The sequence below is a fragment of the Muscardinus avellanarius genome (assembly GCF_963383645.1).
Source record: "Muscardinus avellanarius genome assembly, chromosome: 3".
NCBI classification, from domain to species: Eukaryota; Metazoa; Chordata; class Mammalia; order Rodentia; family Gliridae; genus Muscardinus; species Muscardinus avellanarius.
In genome coordinates, this window is record NC_137788.1 from 56906539 (window position 1) to 56927286 (window position 20748).

General features: G+C 40.5%; 1 protein-coding gene across 2 annotated transcripts in view; it reads left to right on the plus strand.

Annotated features, from left to right (window-relative positions):
• DNAJC6 (DnaJ heat shock protein family (Hsp40) member C6) overlaps nt 1–20748 on the plus strand; it is a gene marked incomplete at both ends in the record, with an annotated part of 171792 nt that overhangs the window by 134516 nt on the left and 16528 nt on the right. For both annotated transcript variants that reach the window (XM_080692465.1, XM_080692464.1), the window contains 6 exons: nt 1567–1646; nt 3532–3725; nt 3834–3914; nt 6337–6765; nt 10548–10682; nt 16962–17030. In XM_080692465.1, the coding sequence (XP_080548591.1) occupies nt 1567–1646; nt 3532–3725; nt 3834–3914; nt 6337–6765; nt 10548–10682; nt 16962–17030 (988 nt within the window). The remainder of the gene's footprint in view (nt 1–1566; nt 1647–3531; nt 3726–3833; nt 3915–6336; nt 6766–10547; nt 10683–16961; nt 17031–20748) is intronic.

Below are 20748 nucleotides of genomic sequence, written 5' to 3' on the forward strand. Positions count from 1 at the left end.
CAGAAAGTGGCAGCCCTAGAACTTTTAGCATGCTTCTTACAAGCCATACCCTTCTTATTCTGTGCCATATGGGATACGTAAAGAGAAGGATTTCAACTAAGAATATAGAACTAAATAATTGAATCCTTCCAATGTTTACTGAGATTAAATTCACGTTACATAAAAGCCAGCTTTGTAAAGTTTGAAATGCAGTGATTTTTAGTATATTCAAAAGGTATGCTGGGCGTGGTGGCGCACGCCTGTAATCCCTGCGCTTGGGAGGCTGAGACAGGAGGATCACACAGGTTCGAAGCCAGCCTCAGCTACTTAGTGAGGCTCTCAGCAACTTAGTGAGACCCTGTTTCCAAATAAAATATAAAATAGGTCTGGGAGTATAGCCCGAGGTAAAAAGCCTCTGGGTTCCACCCCCAGTACCACACACACACACACACACACACACACACACACACAAACAAACAACCCCCCCCAAAAAAAAACCAAAAGCTTGTGTGACCATCATAACTATGTAATTCCATAACATTTTGATCATCCTTGAAAGAGACCTTGTTCCTGTTAGTAGCCAACACCCATTTCCCTGTCCCTGTCTTCTGATAACCTCAAATCTGTCTTTCTGTTCCTATGGATTCGCTTAGTCTAGACATTTCATATAAATGGAATCATGCACTACGTGGTCTCTTGTGGCTAGTTTTTCTTCACTGAGCATATTATCAATGAGGTTTATTCATGTGATAGCATGTACAATGCCTCATTCCCTTATAGAGTCCAATAATATTCCATTGTATGACTATCCCACATCTTATTAATCTATCAGTTGATAGATGTTTTGGGTTATTGCCTCCCTTTGGTTTGAATGATATTGCAAGTATTCATATATTAATTAAACATATATATATTTTTTGCCATACTGGGATGGATCCCCTGGCATTCTACCTCTGAGCTGCACCCCCAGCCCTGTTTTTTATTCTTTATTTTGAAACAGGGTCTCACTGAGTTGCAAAGGGCCTTACTAAGTAGCTAAAACGTCTGCAAACCACAATCCTTTTGTCTCAGACTCCCAAATGTTGCAATTACAAGCGTGAACCACCGTGCTTGGCTTTAAACAAATATGTACTCTGCTCCAACCATTTCCCAGTCTAGCTGGGAAAATTCACAAATGTAGAAATATCTAAAAAACCATATTAGAGGGAAGATGAGGTTGTATAGTGAGAACACTTTGTTTTAGCCAGTGTTGGCCCAGATAGGCCAGTGAGAAGATATCCCCTTTCAAGGTAGACCTCAAAAGATGAGTTCATTGGGTTGGAGCAGGGGATTCTGGGATGAAGGAACAAACTGAGTCAAAGCATGGAAATGTGCAGGAATGTGAGTTATTAGCAGATAAACAGCTAGCCAAGGCAGAGTAATTGGAGGGAAGGAATGGGGGAGATTATTGCAAAGATTCAGATGTAGAAATACTTGAAGATGCATGACTTCCCAAAATCTAATATTTGATCAGATTTCCATTTCACTGGTAGATTGTAATCCATTAAAGTTGTAACGGATTGTAATGTTTCTCTTGCACATTTTTAGGTGACCAACACACAGATATTCCAGCTTCAGTTTCATTCTGGATTCATACCACCGGACACAACGGTTTTAAAGTTCACCAAGTAAGTGCCGCTTAGTCTGGAAGTGTGTTTGCACCTGTGCAGCTGTGCAGCTCTGAGCCTCTTCAGTGCTAAGAGCATCCCCCAGAGTCCTGTGCTGCTGGACCATAGAGCAGAGCCCCCCTCCTGGGAAGGCTGGATACATTTTATTTATTTTATTTATTAATTTTTTGGTGGTACTGGGAGTGGAACCCAGAGGCTTTCTACCTCTGGGCTATACTCCCAGACCTATTTTCTATTTTATTTGGAAACAGGGTCTAACTAAGTAGCTGAGGCTGGCTTCGAACCTGTGCGATCCTCCTGTCTCAGCCTCCCAAGCACGGGGATTACAAGCGTGCACCACCACGCCCGGCCTAGCTGGATACATTTTAAAACTTTGAGTTGAATCTGATTTTTCTTTAGAAGGACAAATGGATCAAAGACATCAAATAGAAAGGGCTAAAATTTCATGTGAGGCGTGTTAGCTTTTCGTCACTGTGACAAAGACCTTAGAGAAACAACGTGAAGATTAATTTTGGCTCATGGTTTCAGGAGTTTTGGTCCATGGTTAGCAGTCTGTAAGGCAGAAACATCATGGTGGATGGATTTGGCACAGGAAAGCTACTCTGTCCATAGCCCCTGGGAAGTGGGGACAAAATATAATCCTCAAAGATATCCCTCGGGGACTTCACTCTTTTCAACGAGACCCCTCTTCCTACACTTTCTACCACCTCCCAATAGCTCATTTGAATGATGAATCTGTTAAGTGGATTAGCCCACTGATGAGATCAGAGCCTTCATGATCCAGTCACTTGGTAAAATCCCCATTCCTGAGCACTGCTACACTGGAGGCCAAGCCTGCAGCACAGGAGCCTTTGGGGTGCAGTCTAGATCCCAAGGGTAACAGGAAATGGCGTGAGCAAAGGAGGATCCAACGATTACTACTTTGATCCTTTGCATCTATGTATCCCTTCGTGTCTCCATCAGAAATGGCCCTTCACTCAGCAGTGTAGTGTGAGCAGGGAGTAGCCATCAGCGTGGATAACCAGCCTCAGCACTGAAGCAGGTTCTGGAGGGCCCTTTAGATCAGACATAGGCCCCTAGTTGCTCTTTCATACAGTGGTTTGGGAATCCAGGTAGCTGGCCAAGGCTGGAGTGATAAGGGAGAGTTGCTCAGTTTTAAGCCCTCAGAAAGGTGGCTTTGGGCCTACTTCATTTTTTTTTCCCCTGCACATATGTGTGTGATTGAACCCTGAGACATTCTACCTCTGAGCTATACCCTCAGCTCTGTTTATTTATTTTTAAACAGGGTCTCACAAAGTTGTGGAGTGCTTCATTAAGTTGCTGAGGCTGGCTGTGAACCTGTGATTCTCCTGTCTCAGCCTTTCAGGTGTGCACCACCACACCCAGCTCTACTTAACTATTTTAGTGACTGATTTGGCCATGTCATTTGCAGTCGCTGGAAGTGTCAAGCCTGCTTTTTTTTTTTTTGGTGGTACTGGGGTTCCCGGAAACCCTTCTACCTCCGGGTTACACTCCCAGACCTATTTTATACCTTTTATTTGGAAACAAGGTCTCTTAAGCCAGCAAGGCTGGCTTTGAACCTGCGCGATCCTCCTGTCTCCGCCTCCCAAGCACGGGGATTACAAGCGTGCGCCACCATGCCCGGCATCAACTCTGCTTTTCAGAATGCTTTTACATATGGCATTACCCGGATTCTATGACCAGGTGTTATTCTCCTTGGTTTTATTTTTAGATGACAAAAACTGAGGCATCTAGTTAATGGTTGAGGTTTTCCCCAGAAGAGTCTCAATTTAACCTAAAAGTCAACCTAAGATGGTTTCTGTGCTAAACATTCTACTGGTCCCATTGTTTTTCACTGGTCTTATTCTTTTGAATCCCTATTTAGGCCTGAGTTAGATGCATGTGATGTACCAGAAAAATATCCTCAGCTATTTCAGGTGACGCTGGATGTAGAGCTGCAGCCTCATGACAAAGTGGTAGACTTAACCCCACCGTGGGAGCATTACTGCTCAAAAGATGTCAACCCCAGCATCCTCTTCTCTTCTCACCAGGAGCATCAAGACACTCTGGCCTTAGGAGGTATGCGTCACCTGTGGGTTTTGTGTTTCAGGTGGAAGCCTTTGTGCCATTGATCAGGTTGCCTTATCTTCTATGTTTCATTGATGTTGTGTGGCCTTTGTCTTGCAGGAGAGGCTCCAATCGATGTCCCTCCAGACAACCCCAGGCATGCGGGGCAGAGTGGCTTCTTGGCCTCTCTCTGTTGGCAAGGTACTTCTAAGCATGGGTCTAAGTTACATGGTTAGATGACTAAGTGATTAAGTTCCGTGATTCTTCTGTAAAGACACTTAGCCTTTTGAAGCAATCTAAATCAAAATCAAGCACTCAGAAGTCATCCAGGTTCCTTCTTCCTTATATCACACACTGCCCCTCACACCTTTCCCAAATCAGACAACTCCTCTGCTTTCAGCTCTGTGGGTGCTCTCAGATGGATGCAAAAGGCCGTCTCAAGCTGACCTCTACCTTCTGTGTTCTGGGCCACATCTTTCTTGGATTTGACGAATAACTGTGATGTTCTAAGATCTCTCTTTAGATGGCTGACAATACAGAGTAACAAAAGACTCTATTTCCTCTCTTCAGATATTCTCAAAATATAAAGTTCAGCATTTCCCCCAGGGTGCTATACCCACTAGCAGGCCAGAATTGAGCTTAGCCTGGCACAGGGGAGGCAAACGCCTGGCCTCCGTATCTCTGCACTCGCTTTAACAACCAGAAACTGGGGCTTCATCACTATCGTGTTTTCTTACAAACCCGTGGGTATTTTCAGAGTCGTTTTCAACATGTCACTGCACATTGCTGCTGTCAGGGGCTGGCACAGACATCTTAACCAATATACATTGGCCACCCTTGCTTTACAGTGTGCTGAGACCAATGAAATGGTTTGGTATAGAATTTAATAGTTGGGACTTTATATATAAAAGGGATGACAGACTGGCTTTGGAGATAGTCTTGCTAAAATTCTCTTGATTGATCTTGCTTGGATGTGTAAACATCAGACAGTATTACAATCGCTTAAAGAAGTTTTTGGTGTTTGGGGGGAAAAGTTATTCTTAGAATTCATTTGAGTTGAAAGGCTTATATTCAAAATTTTCTTTTGAGAAATAGGATAAAAAAAAACTTCTCGAATTTAGTGAACCCAGTCCAATTCAGACAGCAGATAGAGTCTGCAGCCCCTTGGTGTTAATAAAACTTCACACTTACCTTTCCATTGCCATGTTAGGAAGTAATTTAGAAATGACTTCCATTGGCTCTAAAATAGGTTAGCACAGATACACAATCTCTTATCTGAACCTCTCAGAGCCAGATGTTGTTTAGGAATGCAGAATTCTTTGCAGTTTAGAAAGGGGATATGATATACAAGGTGCATATTTCTTAACATCCCCAGTGGCATTTCAGATAGCAACCTGAAATCGGGTATATTAATATTTCTACCATGGAAACATATAAATAATATTCCTGAATAAAACCAATGAAGACTATAAATAACTTTTCTTTTTTGTGTGTGTGGTACTGAGTATCGAACCCAGGGTATTCTACCTCCGAGCTACACCCCCAACCCTATTTTTTATTATTTATTTTGAAACTGGGCCTCACTGAGTTGCAAAGGGCCTCACTAAGTTGCTGGGGCTGTCTGCTCATCACAATCCTCCTGTCTCAGCCTCCCAAATGCTGGGAATACAAGTGTGCACCACCATGCCCAGCTTATAAATACGTTTTCTATCCATTCTAATCAGCTTTTTCTGCCAACTGAGTTTGCATCAAACTTAGAAAAACCTTTCCATCCTCATGTTTTTTTTGCATTTCAGAATTGGGGGTGAAGGGCATGGACCTCTATATACCTGATTTGGAAGGGGGGCCTATTTGACATTAAATAACACAGTTCTGTGGGATGACCATCTCCAGCAGGGCCTGAAAAGTCACTCTTCATCCTTTCCTCAAAGGAAGCTTCTTTCCCAAGCCCAGGTGATACTGAAGGTCTCTCCTTCCAGATCGTTGTCAAAACCATCGGAAACAGAGCTCTCCCATATCAGCTAGTTGTGTGAGTCACCTCTGCTTTGGACTCAAGGAGAAACATATTCCCTTTGGCTGCAGGCCTCAGGGAGAAGTAAAAGTCAGTAAGAGGTGCCTCCAAAGGCCTAGGAGTGACCCCACATGCTCAAAGCACTTAGCTTAGTGCCTGAAACTTAGTAACTGCAATAGTTATCAACTTTCAAGTGCTGCTTGCTATTGGTCCAAGCACTTTATAGTATCATTTCCACATAATTATCCCAATTGCCTGTGAGTTAGGTCCTATTTATTACACCTGCTTTTTGGGGGAGGAAATCAAAGTCCAGAGAAGAAAAGTAACTTGCCCAGTGTCATACGGCCAGTATGACCAGTGATTCTGGTCAGTCCCAGGCTTTTTGACCCTGGAGTTTTATCCCTGTGCTACACTGCCTCTTGGATGCTCACAAATGTAGCTGAATGATAAAATGTGAAGTCTATCGAGTGTTCCATTGGTATGGATTGGAAAGCACTATTTTCTCTGGGCGGAATCCCTCTCTTTCTGGAATAATGTACAAATAAGGTTACAAAGCTCAGCAATGACTGTGGCTATTACCTAACCATCTGTTGGCCTACTGGCTTTCTTTAGATCAGAAATCAGAGAAGTCATTCTGTGAGGAGGATCACGCAGCTCTGGTCAATCAGGAGAGCGAGCAATCAGACGACGAACTTCTGACACTTTCTAGTCCGCACAGCAACGCCAACGGGGACAAGCCCCATGGAGCCAAAAGGCCCAGCCAAAAGCATCAGGAGCCCGCGGCGCCCCCCGCCCCGGAGGAGGTGGACCTTCTGGGCCTGGAGGGAGCCGACGTGAGTAAGAACTTCTCCCAGCCTGCGGCGCCTCCCACCAACTCTGAACTGCTGAGCGATCTGTTTGGGGGTGCAGCCGCCCCCGCCCAGGCCGCGCAGTCTGGGGTAGAAGACGTGTTCAGCGCCAGCGGGCCGGCGTCCACACAGTCCACCCCGCGCCGGTCCGCCACTTCCACCTCCGCATCGCCAACCCTACGCATGGGAGAAGGTAATTCTCCCCCCCCCCCCCAATCTCTCTGTTTTTCTCAGAATTGAATTATAGCTTGGAGGCCAAGCAGGCAGAATCGTACTGTCCTAATTAGTTGGACTTCTAAAAGTGTCAATAAAAATCCCTTCTAAGTATATATGTAGGTCCCCATTTTAATAGAGAACACAAGAGAAAATAGAAATATTGCTCATTTTGGCAGGTTAGAGGAAAAGTGTATGTTTGAGCCCCATATTCTTGATTTTCCTTTCCCAGGATTTTAAGCAGTAAGCTGCTTTCATAACTTCTACTTGGAGATGTAGATGGATGAATTATTATTTTAAAACAATACTATTTGTGGTATACTTATCATTTGCCAGATTTGGAACGTAGCACTTAACACAATTCAGTTGTTACAAAAACCCAAGAAAGAGATACTCCCATTATCCTCATTTTAATAGCTGGATTAATTGCAGAAGTTCACATAGCTAGCTGGTAATCAACTTGGCCATTTGACTTCAGAGCTTTCCCTCAGATTTCCTGCAGTGCCTTCCTGGAATTACAGTTTTCTGAATGTGCTTTGGCGAGGCAGGGAAGTGTTGGGTTACTTCGGGACATGCTTAGGAGACTCGTGCTGGGTGAGGGATGGAGCTCACATGGGTTCAGATTCCTTTTGTGCATCACCACAGACTTGACACTTCCTATGAGTCGTCATCCAGAGATTTTTGACATTTGCAACACAATGTAGCTGGGTAAGCAGAGCCCCCTGGTAGCTTCTGCAGAGCCAGCTCAAATCAGCTGTCCTCTGTTACTGTCATCATTAACCAAGATGACATCACATTAAAATGGGTAAAGGGCTATGTCTCAACTCTCCAGGCCTGTTGCATCCTATAGGAACTTTCCCCCAAGATTGTCCATGATTCTTCAGAAGGCTCTGGGATGCTCTTGGTTTATAGCAGCTCTGCTGGGAAGTGGATTTGTAAGAAAGGATCCTGAACTATATAGTTGTCAGGGCCTGGGTTGATTATTGATGGAGCTAGGGTATGGACCTGGTAGCTCAAAATTCCAAAAAATGTGATTTCCTCTATACTTTGCTTCCTTCCCTCCACTTCTCATTTACTAATGTAAATAAAAGCTCTGTCAAGCCAGACGTGGTGGCGCACGCTTGTAATCCCTGCGCTTGGGAGGCTGAGACAGGAGGATCGCACAGGTTCGAAGCCAGCCTCAGCTACTCAGTGAGGCTCTCAGCAACTTAGTGAGACCCTGTTTCCAAATAAAATATAAAAAAGGTCTGGGAGTATAGCCTGGAGGTCGAAAGCCTCTGGGTTCCGCCACCAGTACCACCAAAAAAAAAAAAAAAAAGAAAGAAAAGAAAAAAAAAAAGCAGCTTTGTCAGGAAAGTAAAATCGTGCAGATCCAAGATAACATAGAATTCCATGGTTGAGTTTTATAGCAAAGCACCCTGTGTCACTTTCAATGATTCTACTTATTTTAGTCCTAGACTGAGAGTTGTGTTCCAGTATCAGAGCTAAAAGGGGCCTTAGTCATCAGTTAACTCTGTGCCTCAGGTTATAGACAATGAAATTGAGGCCTATATATCCTGATTGACTTGTCTAAGCATGGCCAGTGGATTAGTGGCAGCCTCAGGTCTACAATTCAAGGATTCATTCCCCCAAGAAGAATTGAAAAACATACCAAAGTCTAGAATTAAAGTGTGCATTTGAATTCCAGGACCAGCACTGGACCATCTGGATAGCCTTTTAAATGTTAAACTTGTAGTTGTAACATAGGGCTAATACCTGCCAGCATTATTGTGAAGACTAAATTTTGAGCTCTTTTCTGTGGTATTCAGCATTTCACTGTTAGTTATTAGAGAATGCTTCTAATATTAGGTGATATTAAAAAGTGTACCAGGTAATGGTGGGAAGAGCTTATCATCTTCCATGGGTTGGTTCAAACCTAGGTATTGAGGGATTAGCTCAATGTCCTCCTACAGTCATCTTATAAATCTCAGAGTTCTCATTTTATTGAAAGGATCTGGTTTTATGGATATCAAATGAGGTGAGGGATATCCATCGTGTCACACAGTGCCTGAAACAGAATCAAACCATTGCGCCCCCCACCCCTACCCCAGGCTCATTTGCTGCCCAGTAGGTGTTAGAGGAACATTATACCAGCGAGTTCAGAGCTGCACACTTATTAAGCCATGTGTCCTACCTGCACTGTGAGAGTGGGGTTTACTTGTTAACTAGTTTGATACTTGTTGTCTATTCTTAGAGTAGGTCAGTCCCACTCCAGGAAGCCAACAGCCATGAGCTGATCCTTACAGACAAGAAGTGATATCTTTCTATTGGGTACTACAGGAAACAGTGTCCTTGCTCCATAATGAGAAATTACAGGCTAATTACCAACATGCAGCTTGGTGATTCTCACCACATCATTCCATAACTGTGGGGAATGCAAGGTGCTTATGGGAAATTCCTGGAATTTGGAGTCAGAAGATTTGAGCATAGTTCTGTTCTTATTATTTTCTTGACTTTGGACAAGAACTTTGCTTTGTGAGCCTCAGTTTCATCATCTTTAGAATGAAGATGATACTTCTGTCTGACGGCAAAATTGAGGATCAGCTAGTGTCTTAATGAAAGACAGTGTAAACCTTCAGAAAGAAGGAGTGTTAGTTGTCAACCTTAGTTTCCCACATCTCTTCTAGATTTTTTAGTTCTTTCGCTAACTTTCCATCTCTTCAAATCTGCATCAGATACCTAACAAGTGGTTGGGAGGCAATATTTAGAGTTAAAGTTCATAGGATTAACACATGAGGAGAGCAGTATTTTTCACTACTCTCATTTTATTCTCTTTTTAACTTTGAAGTGAATCAGAGACCACTTAAAAATAAAACTGTGACAGGTGTGGTGGTGCATGCCTGTAATCCCAGTACTTGGGAGGCTGAGACAGGAGAATCACAGGTTTGTAGCCAGCCTCAGCAGTTTAGAAAGGTCTTCCTCAACTTAGTAAGAACCTGTCTCAATATGAAAAATAAAATAGGTCTGGGGGTGTAGCTCAGAGGAAAAACACCCTGGGTTCAATCCTCCCCCCCCCCCCAAAATCAAAGAAACTTAAAAAAATAAAACTAGGTGAAAGTAGTTGGTGTGATTGTCTACTGTTCACTTGACATGACACTCAACGTAAGCATAGTTGAGTCATGGAGCCCCTCCTGTGGCCACATGTGGATTTGGCACTTAGTGACTCATTCATTTATTTATTTATTTTGTTGGTACTGGGGTTCCTGGAAACCCTCCTGCCTCCGGGCTGCATTCCCAGACCTATTTTATGTTTTTATTTGGAAACAGGGTCTCTTAAGCCAGTGTGGCTGGCTTCGAACCTGCGTGATCCTCCTGTCTCCGCCTCCCAAGCACGGTGATTACAAGCATGCGCCACCATGCCCAGCTGGCACTCAGTGATTCATTTGTGCTGCCCTTGTCTTCTCAGGTTCTCGGTAACCTAGACTGACTTATTTTACACTGTTAATATTTTCAAGGCCCAAGGAGCCCTCATTTATAGTTTTTATGGTTTATCCAATGGATAAATACAATAGTTGAGATTATCTGTGTGATTAGCTATTCTTGGGATTCATTGTTAGCCCTGGAGGAAGCCTTAAGATAAGGTGGGCTTGTGGAGGAGGCCAGGAAGCAGACATCCACCTGATTTTTCAAGTATTTGGCCCAGGGCTGGCAATAGGGACAGTTCTTCAATGTTATTCTATAGTTTCTAGGACAAAAGACATGTGTTTTCCCATTGTCTTCTAGGTGCCACCTTTGATCCATTTGGAGCACCTCCTAAACCATCAGGCCCAGATTTGCTGGGTTCTTTTCTGAATACATCCAGTGCTTCCAGTGACCCCTTTCTTCAACCTACAAGAAGTCCTTCTCCTACAGTACATGGTGAGCAAGTTTTCTATATTATGTTCAGTGGAACATAATTTTCTGCAAGATATTAAGTACTTAGAAATAAGAATATCTTGTGAGTGCTTTCCTGGGGGTGAGATGGCTACATGATATATCTCTCTTGGAAACTGACAATTCACATTAGAAGATCTGCTATGTCTTATAAGGAAGAAGCCTGCGTTGTTTTACTCAACTTTCCTAAAACTACTTTGATTGTAGAATTCTGTTTGACATTAGAGCTTCATACAAAGAAGTATAAGGTACCATTGATTATAGGATATATCTTTTTTGTAACTCAAACTTTATTGCTTATTAGTTATGTTATTTAACAGATTTTTAAATAAAGATTTTGAGCAAGTGTACAGGGTGCATCAAATAAAGGATGGCAATAATGGTGACAATGGTCAAGTGTTTTACATGAGGTTATAAGAGGCACTACTGCCACCATTACCCGCCAAGTCTGTATAATTCATCTTGGTTAGAGAAATATTTGAAATGTGGAAAAATAGAAATCTTTAATTAATAAAATATGATATTAGCAATCCATTCAATTAATATTCTAGAGAACAAAGTTTGGAATATACTACCCTTAAGTCTTAGAGCTATTTTGTCCAATCTGATAGCCACTACCCACACATGGTTATAGAGCACTTGAAATATAGCCATCTGATTAGAGACAAACTTTAAGTATATGGTATATGTCAGATTTCAAAACTTAGCCTACAACAAAAGAATATAAATATATTATTAGTATTTTCATATGAATCATTTGTCAAAATAATATTTAGTTTATTTTGTTAAATTATATTACTAAAGAAACTTTACTGATATGTTTTTACATATATATACCCCCAGATATTTCATACACACACACACACACACACACACACACACACACACACACACACACAGTGGTACTAGGGATGGAACCTAGGGGCTTTCTACCTCTGAGCTGTACTCCCAAACCTATTTTTTATTCTTTATTTTTTCACATAATAAAAAGTATTTATTTATTTATTTTAATTTTATTTATGTGTACAACATATTGAAAATGGTATACATATAGACTGTGCTTGGTGCCCTCTACCCTCCCTGGTTCCCCTTCCCCCTTCCGACAATGAGTGTCCAGGTTAACCATGCTATATTCATACTTTTACACATATTAGAATGCAGCTCCTCCATTAATCAACCTTAGCCTTGTTCCTCTCCTATCCTTCCATTCTAGCTTTGCTGAGATTTTCCCCTCCAGTATCTGGAGTCCCTATGGTATCTCCAATGCTTCCTAGTTTGGGCGTATTAGAGAAAACATATGTCTCTTCTCTTTCTGTGCTTGGCTGATCTCACTTAACATAATGTTCTTCAGGTCTTTCCTTTTCATCTTCTTGCAAATGGCATGATTTTGTTCTTCTTTATAGCTGAATAGAAATCATTGTGTGTATTTCCCTTAATTTTGCAATCCATTCATCTGTTGATAGAGACCTAGATTGGTTCCATATTTTGACTATTATGAATTTTGCTGATTTGAACATAGGCATGCATATGTTACTGTAGTCTTCTGATTTCAACCCCTTTGGAAAAATACCCAGGAGTGGTAGAGCTGGATCATATGGTGGGTCCATTCCCAGTTTTCTAAGGAATCTCCACACTGATCTCCATGGCGGTTGAACTAGTTTGCACTCCCACTAGCAGTGTAAAAGAGTTCCTCTTTCCCCACATCCTCACCAGCATTTGTTGTTGATTTCTTTATGCTTGCTATTCTGATTGGGGTTAGACAGAATCTTAGCGTAGTTTTGATTCGCCTCTCCCTGATGGCTAATGATGTAGAACATATTTTCATGTATCTACTGGCCATTTGTGTCTCATCTTTTGTGAAGTATCTATTCAGTTCAGTTGCCCATTTCTTGATTGGGTTATTTGTTTTGCTAGTGTAGAGTCTTTTGGGCCTCACTAAGCAGCTGAGGCTGTCCGCAAACTGCAATTCTCCTGTTTCAGCCTCCCAAATGCCAGGATTACAAGCATGTGCCACTACGCCAATCTTACTCCCAGATGTTACCCAGGCTGGCCATCAACTTGCAATCTTCATTCCTCGACGTCCTGAGTTTCAACTGGTCTTTACTCTCAAAACTATTTGAAATGAGTCCATAGGACAACATACAAGTTATCAGCCTCAAATAGTGCCCATTTAAGAGAGACTTCTGATTATTGATTACCCGTGGAGAAAAACGCACGAATATAGGTTAAAATTGTTATTTTTGCTTACTTATTTTATTTTATTTTATTTTTGGTGGTACTGGGGTTCCTGGGAGCCCTTCTACCTCCGGGCTACACTCCCAGACCTATTTTCACATTTTTTAAAAATTTGGAAACAGGGTCTCCTAAGCCAGCGCATGCAGCTGGGTTCGAACCTGCACGATCCTCCTGTCTCTGCCTCCCAAGCGCGGGGATTACAAGTGTGTGCCACCATGCCCAGCTTGCTTACTTATTTTAAATGTAAACATGTCATGCTTGTGTTCAAAATGGCTCCCTATCTCACTCAACATGAGAGCCAAAGCCCTTGCAATGACACAGGTAGGCCTGTGTGCTCTAGCACCTCCACGCCTGTGACCTCATTTTCCGTTTTTCTCTCCCTTGCTCCTTTCATGCCAGCCCTACTGCCTTCTTTAATGGTGCACTGGCTGCTCCCTCTGCCTCAAAACTCTTCCCTGAACATCTTCCTGGCTAACTTCTTTACCTTCTTTGAATCTTTGCCCAGTGTCACCCCGCCAACCAGGTCTCCTTTGCTCCATTTTAAGTCACGAGTAATTGTCTGCCATACTCTACCATCTCCTTTTCATTGCACTTAGTAACTTCCAATATATGGAATAATTTACTTATGTATAATGTATGTTTTCTGTTCTTTCCTAATTAGAACATTAGTTTTACAAAGGCAGGGGTTTTTGTTTTTTTTTTTCTTCATTAATGAATCCCTAGTGCCTGGAAGAATTGCTGACACACAGCAGGTGCTATCTATATTTTTTATATATAAATAGTAAATGAAAAACTCAGTTTTTCCTGTCAAAGTTTCTTTGATGCACAGTGATAGTATATACATTATATTATCAAGTGTACATTATACTGTGCAAGTGTACTAGAAGGTTGCACTAGAACATATATATATTACATATATATTACATATATATGTATATATATATTACATATATATTACATATATATATATATTACATATATACACACATAAACTAGAAGGCTTTACATTATCCTGCTTTCAGTATTTGAAGTTTTTGCATTGATAAGAGTACTGCATTTTTGTGTGTGTGGTATTGGGGATTAAACCCAGGGGCATTCTACCCTAGAGCTATACCCTCCAGCCCTATTTTTCTTTCTTTCTTTTGAGACACGATCTCACTAAGCTGTGGAGGGCCTCACTAAGTAGCTGAGGCTGGCCGAGAACCTGTGATCCTTCTGTCTTAACATCCCAAATACTGGAATTACAAGTGTGAGCCACCACCCTGAGCCAGAATACTACTTTTGATGTGCTTTGAACATGGGTTTTCCTACTTCAACATAGTATTACATCTGGTTCTGTTTTTTTGTGAGCTAGTTAGAACCCCTCTTAGGCCAGCTAGCTCTTTCTTGTTTTGTAGCCATCTTTCTTATTTTGGTCTGCATTATGCTAGTGAGTAAAGAGAATTTTCTATTATCCTTTCTGGGAAAGCAATGGCCATTCCACTGTGAGCAAGCCAGTTGACTCATCTTCATATAGGGTAGCATATAGGTGAGGCTCAGGTGCCAGCGTGAAGAGGTCAGACTAACCACCTCCGAATCCTTGCACTGCTTTCCCCTGGTTTCTATAAGGCATCACCAATCTCTTCTGAAAATCAGTAGATACTACCTTTGAATTAAAAAAAAAACAAACTTATTGAACATCACTCCTGGAAAGAACAATCATGTGGAACATGGTTGTTAGAAGCACAAATAAAAAACTAGCTGGAATATTAATATACCTTCAGATATAGCATTTGGAAATATTTTATCCAATTCTATTAGTAACTTTTAACTCTGTTTACATTGTCTTTGGATATACAATATTTTCTTTTATTTTTTAGGGAGTTTGTATATTCTTCTGTTGCCTGTGCCATTGAAATCATATCCAAGAAATCACTGCCAATTTCAATGTTGTGAGGTTTTATGACCCAGATTTTCTCCTAAAAGTTTATAGTCTTAAGATTTATATTTAGGTCTTTTATCTATTTTGAGTTAATACTTGTATATGGGATTAGGTAAAGGTCCAATTTTATTCTTTTCCATGTAATTATTATTTTTCAACAATATTTAGTTAAAAGAATATTATTTCCACCACCAAATGTTCGTGGAAACCTTGTCAAAAATAACTTGACAATATAGGGAAGAATTTAGCTCGAGGCTTGTATTTAACTCCAATGGTCTATATATCTGCCTTTAGAACAGTACTACACTGTTTCAATTATTGTAGCTTTATATGGTTTGAAATCAGAAAATATATATCTGCTAGCTTTGTTCTTTTTCAAGATCGTTTTGGGTATCTAGAATTCATATTCCATATTAGGATAGATTTTTTTCTGAAAAATAAATATATAAATATATGATAGTTTCACCTAAAAAAAACAGAAAAAATATGCTCTAGTAAGAAAGAAAGCAAAAATAAATATTGAAATGCTATCTTTAAATCATCAAACGCTTGGTATCAGACAAATGAAACTGTTATGTGAGATTATCATTTTTAATTTTGGATAAATTGCTATAATACTAGATGTCAACCACTAAGCCATGCATGGGAAGGAGGGATGGGGAGAGAATGGGGTAGGGATCGGGTGGGGGCTGACTGGGCGATGTGTGCATGTATGTCTACAAAAGTTTGTATCCCACTATGATGTATGAATACAGTGCACCAATAAAATAAAATTAAAAAAATAAAATAAAGTAATTCAAAAAAAAAAAAAAAAACTAACTATAATAAAAAGCACAATGGCAATTCTCTTTTCATTTGCATATTCCTATCTCTGGAAGATTTTAAGTTTCTTGGGGACAGGCTTTAAGTCTTTACTCTCTGGCACAGTGTCTCACATATCATGGGTAGTCAGTCATGAGGGGTTTGTGGGTTTCATCAGTAATAAGGTTGAAGTTCTAGTGTCACACTTTAAATCCTAGTTGATGTAAGACTAAGATCAAAGTTTGAGGGAAATTAGACAGCAAATGTTGGCAAAATTGTCTAATTTTCACTTTAGATTTTGTGTGTTGCTACTATGGTTAAAGAAAAGGAAAGAAAGAAGAGTCCTTTTTGTTGATAATGGTGTGTTCTTTTCAACTTAATGATGGGAAAGTACAAGATGTCTGGGTTGGTACTAAATAAACAAAACAGGAAAATTTGAGGTGAAATTTGAGATATTAAGTAAACAAAACAGGAGGATGAAGAGTTTGTGTGTGTGTGTGTGTGTGTGTGTGTGTGTGTATGTGTGTTTTTAATCTGACTTGCAATGTTAATGTTTGCATTTTTCTCACTGATTTTTATGGGCAAAACTTATAAGTATCATAGAAAAAGATTCCTTCTTAGAGCCATATATTTCTTTTAAATTCTGTCTGAAACTTCGAGAGTCATCAGAATGATTTATTTTGAAGCTGTAATGTGTTTTTTGAGGGGGGCACTGACTGGATAACAACCAATATGCCACATACCAGGATGTTGGGTAGTAGACATATCCTGTCACCAGCATGTTGGGTGGTATCCAGTCAGTGCTCAATACGTGTTCTGAATGACTAGTAATTCACAATTCATGTCATAGCAAAGGAGGAAACAGACTTTGAGTTTTAAGTAGGTCATGTCTCAGGACCCTTGTGAATGCTACTGAGGTGGATTAAGTTTAAGAATTTTTCTTTCTTTTCTTATTGCCCATGGTATTCAGTATAGAGGAAGAGACACACAAAGACAAATGAGATGTATTGCCTTCCCAGGACCCACAGATAAATGAACACAGATCCATGCACAATTATAATCCCAAGTGTTTTAATATGGAGGTCAACAAATGTGAGCCAGAGAAGAGAGACAGACAATATATGGCTTCTACCAAGCCTTTTATGAGCAAAAGATATCAGGTGTTATAGAGGGTGGTGAAAGCTCATCCATTGGGATGTTGGGATACTGAGAAGCCAAGCAGGCTTCATGGAAGGGATGGTTTTATCCTGTGTGAACTTAGAAAAATGGTTTCTGAGCTATCTTCTCATTTTTTCCCCCATTTGTAGCATCTAGTACACCTGCTGTGAACATTCAGCCAGATGTTTCTGGAGGTTGGGACTGGCATACTAAACCAGGTAAAGGTTGGCGGGTTTGTTTTTGTATACACTTAGCCAGTTGCTAATGCATAATCCTTCACCCAAGATGAAGTGAATACTTAGGGATTTTCTAGCCCACCTTTGTACTTTGTGTTGATCTTTCCCAAGGTATTTCTACTTCCAATCTATTTGATGACATGATCATGCTATTCTGTAAATATTATCTAACTTTTCTGCCTCATTTTTGACAATAGAATCAGAAAGCTCTGATATATGTCTAACTCCACCACTTAGAAACTTGGATCCTTTTTGGACAAGTCTGAGGTCCAGACTTATATGTAAAATAGGGGTAAAATATTTTATTCCACACAGTTGTGCAAGTTTAAGTGAAACAACTTATATGAAAGTTTCTGGCAGAATAGATGCTGAACAAATGTTAATTTCCTTCTCTCTTTATAAAGTAGTTATTGGGGGGTGGATTTGTTTGTAATATATAAGATCTCTTCAGGGCTACTATGGCATTTATTGAGATATCTTGTGTAACTGTGTTTTTTTTTTTTTTTTTTTAAATTTTATTTTATTGGTGCACTGTATTCATACATCATAGTGGGATACAAACTTTTGTAGACATACATGCACACATCGCCCAGTCAGCCCCCACCCGATCCCCACCCCATTCTCTCCCCATCCCTCCCTCCCATGCTTGGCTTAGTGGTTGACATCTAGTATTATAGCAATTTATCCAAAATTAAAAATGATAATCTCACATAACAGTTTCATTTGTCTGATACCAAGCTTTTGATGTCTTAAAGATAACATTTCAATATTTCTTTTTGCTTTCTTTCTTACCAGAGAATATTTTTTTCTTTTTATTAGGTGAAACTATCATATATTTATTTTTCAGAAAAAAAAAATCTATCCTGATATGGAATATGGACTCTAGATACCCAAAACAATCTCGAAGCAAAAACAAAGCTAGAAGATGTATATTTTCTGATTTCAAACCATATAAAGCTACAATAATTGAAACAGTGTAGTACTGTTCTAAAGGCAGATATATAGACCATTGGAGTTAAATACAAGCCTAGAGCTAACTTCTTCCCTATATTGTCAAGTTATTTTTGACAAGGTTTCCACGAAGATTTGGTGGTAGAAATAATAATCTTTTAACTAAATATTGTTGAAACATCATAATTACATGGAAAAGAATAAAATTGGACCCTTACCTAATCCCACATACAAGTATTAACTCAAACTAGATAAAAGACCTAAATATAAATCTTAAGACTATAAACTTTTAGGAGAAAATCTGGGTCATAAAACCTCACAACATTGAAATTGGCAGTGATTTCTTGGATATGATTTCAATGGCACAGGCAACAGAAGAATATACAACCTCCCTAAAAAATAAAAGAAAATATTGTATATCCAAAGACAATGTAAACAGAGTTAAAAGTTACTAATAGAATTGGATAAAATATTTCCAAATGCTATATCTGAAGGTATATTAATATTCCAACTAGAAATCCTAAAAATTAACAACAATAAAGGCAAACAATACAATTTAGAGATAGGTAAAAGACTAACATAAATAATGAATCTCCACAGATAACCAATCTTAGTTGTCTGTTGGATGGAAACTCTTGTTTCTCTGGTTCTGGTGAGTGTTACCTATTTCTTCTTTGTAGTTAATCTCTTTGAGTATTTTCTCTAGCGCTGGTTTTGAAGACATAAATTCCTTCAGTTTCTGTTTGTCATGGAAGCTTCTTATTTCTCCATCTAATTTGATAGAAAGTTTTGCTGGGTAGGAAATTTTTGGCTGGAAGTTGTTTTCTTTCAGAGTTTGGAATATGTTACTCCAAGCCCTTCTGGCTCTCATGACTTGGTTTGGGAAGTCTGGAGTGATTCTAATTGGTTTGCCTCTGAATGTCACTTGGCCCTTTGTTTTTGTTGCCTTTAAGATTCTCTGCTTGGCTTCCACATTGGTCATTTTGACAATTATATGGCGTGGGGATCCTCTTCTCGGATCCTGTCTAAAGGGAGTTCTATAAGTTTCCTGGATCTGTGTATCAACCTCTTGCTCTATATTTGGAAAATTTTCTGCTATTACTTCCTTGAAGAGATTGTTGATCCCTTTGGTATCACTTTCTTTTCCCTCCTCTATTCCAATTATTCTTAGGTTAGCTCTCTTAAGATGGGCCCATATTTCTTCAATGTCAGATTCCTGCTGTTGGATATCTTTTTCTAGATTAGAAACTATGCATTCATTTTTGGATTGCTCATCTTCTAAGAGCGAGATTCTGTTCTCCATGTGGTCTAATCGGTTGTTTGTGCTTTGAATTGAGGCCTTTACTTCATTAATTGCATCCTTTATCTCTTTTTGGCTCTCTCTGAGTTCTTTTCGAAGCACCTCTATTATTTCTACAGTTATTTTCCTGATTTGATCTTCTAGAAATCTCTGATTTTCTGTTTTATCAGGTTCTGATGTTGTGGGGTTGTGCACATTCATTACTCCAGTGTTATTCCTCTTTCCCATGTTTTCGGAGGTTTGTGCCTTCTCTGGGTTCTTCCCTTGGGTCACTATGGCTTCACTTAAGGTGCGTTGGATCTCGAGTCTGTATTATCTCAGACCCTACTACTCCTTTACTGGGTTGTATCACAGAGTCTCCGACCCAGGGAGTCGATAGAGGCTGCTTTAAACTATGGGGGGTGCCAGGTTGCACGCTCTCCTATGGTGTGATATCTCTGCCACCACCACTCCCTCACTGGGTCAAGTCCCAGGAGGCACAATACTGGGATTTCTCCTCTGTGGCCCGCAATTTGACTCACTGTTCTTGAGTACGTAGATGTAGCTGTACTGGACTCGGTGAATTCACTGCTGCTGCCGCCGCCGGTGGCAATATGGCGCCTCTGCCACGCCCTCGGCCATGAGGCTGGTGTATTTTTTCTTCTCTGGTTTTGATTTCCACTCTGAATCCCTGCAGCGTGTGCTGAGCTCAGCCACTGGGAGCTTTAAATGCTGTCTGCGCCGAAAGATCCCGCCTGGCTGTTCCGCATCGGCTCACCTCGGCTTGCTGTAGCCGTCCGCTGAGTTCGCCGCTGCCGCCGGCAGTATGGCGCTGCTGCCGCGTCCTCGGGCGTGTGTGTCTCCTCTGTGGCCGTGAGCTCTGTTCTCAGTCCGCTTTCTCTCTGGAGCCTGGTGGTTTTTTTGTTTTTCTGGTGATGGTGTTTTCTGGCTATGAAAGGCGCTCTTTTTGTGGTAATGGAGATTGGTTGTTAGCGGGACTCTTAAGCCCCGCTTTTCTCAGTCGCCATCTTCCCGGAAGTCCGTGTAACTGTGTTTTTGACCCTGTGTTTTTGTGTATACAAATACACATACACAGTGTAGTTATGGCAACTTTCTGAGGCAGCTGCTGTTTCCCTTTTTTTTTTACTGTGGTTTCTAAATAAGAAACCATAACATGAAATTTATCCTTCCTACATTTTCCAAGCATACAGCACAATATTGTCAACTACATGCAAATCGTTGTACAACAGATCTCCAGAACCCACCCCCAACCCAGATCATATGCAACAGAAACTACACACCCACCAAACCCCAACTGCCTCTCTCTCATTCTCCTTCACCAAGATAACTAGCATTCTACTTTCTCTTTTTATGAGTTTCAATTACCTTATATAAGTAGAATCATACAGCATTTTTCTTTGTGTGACTGGCTTATTTTACTTAAAGTTCCCAGGTTCATCCATGTTTGTA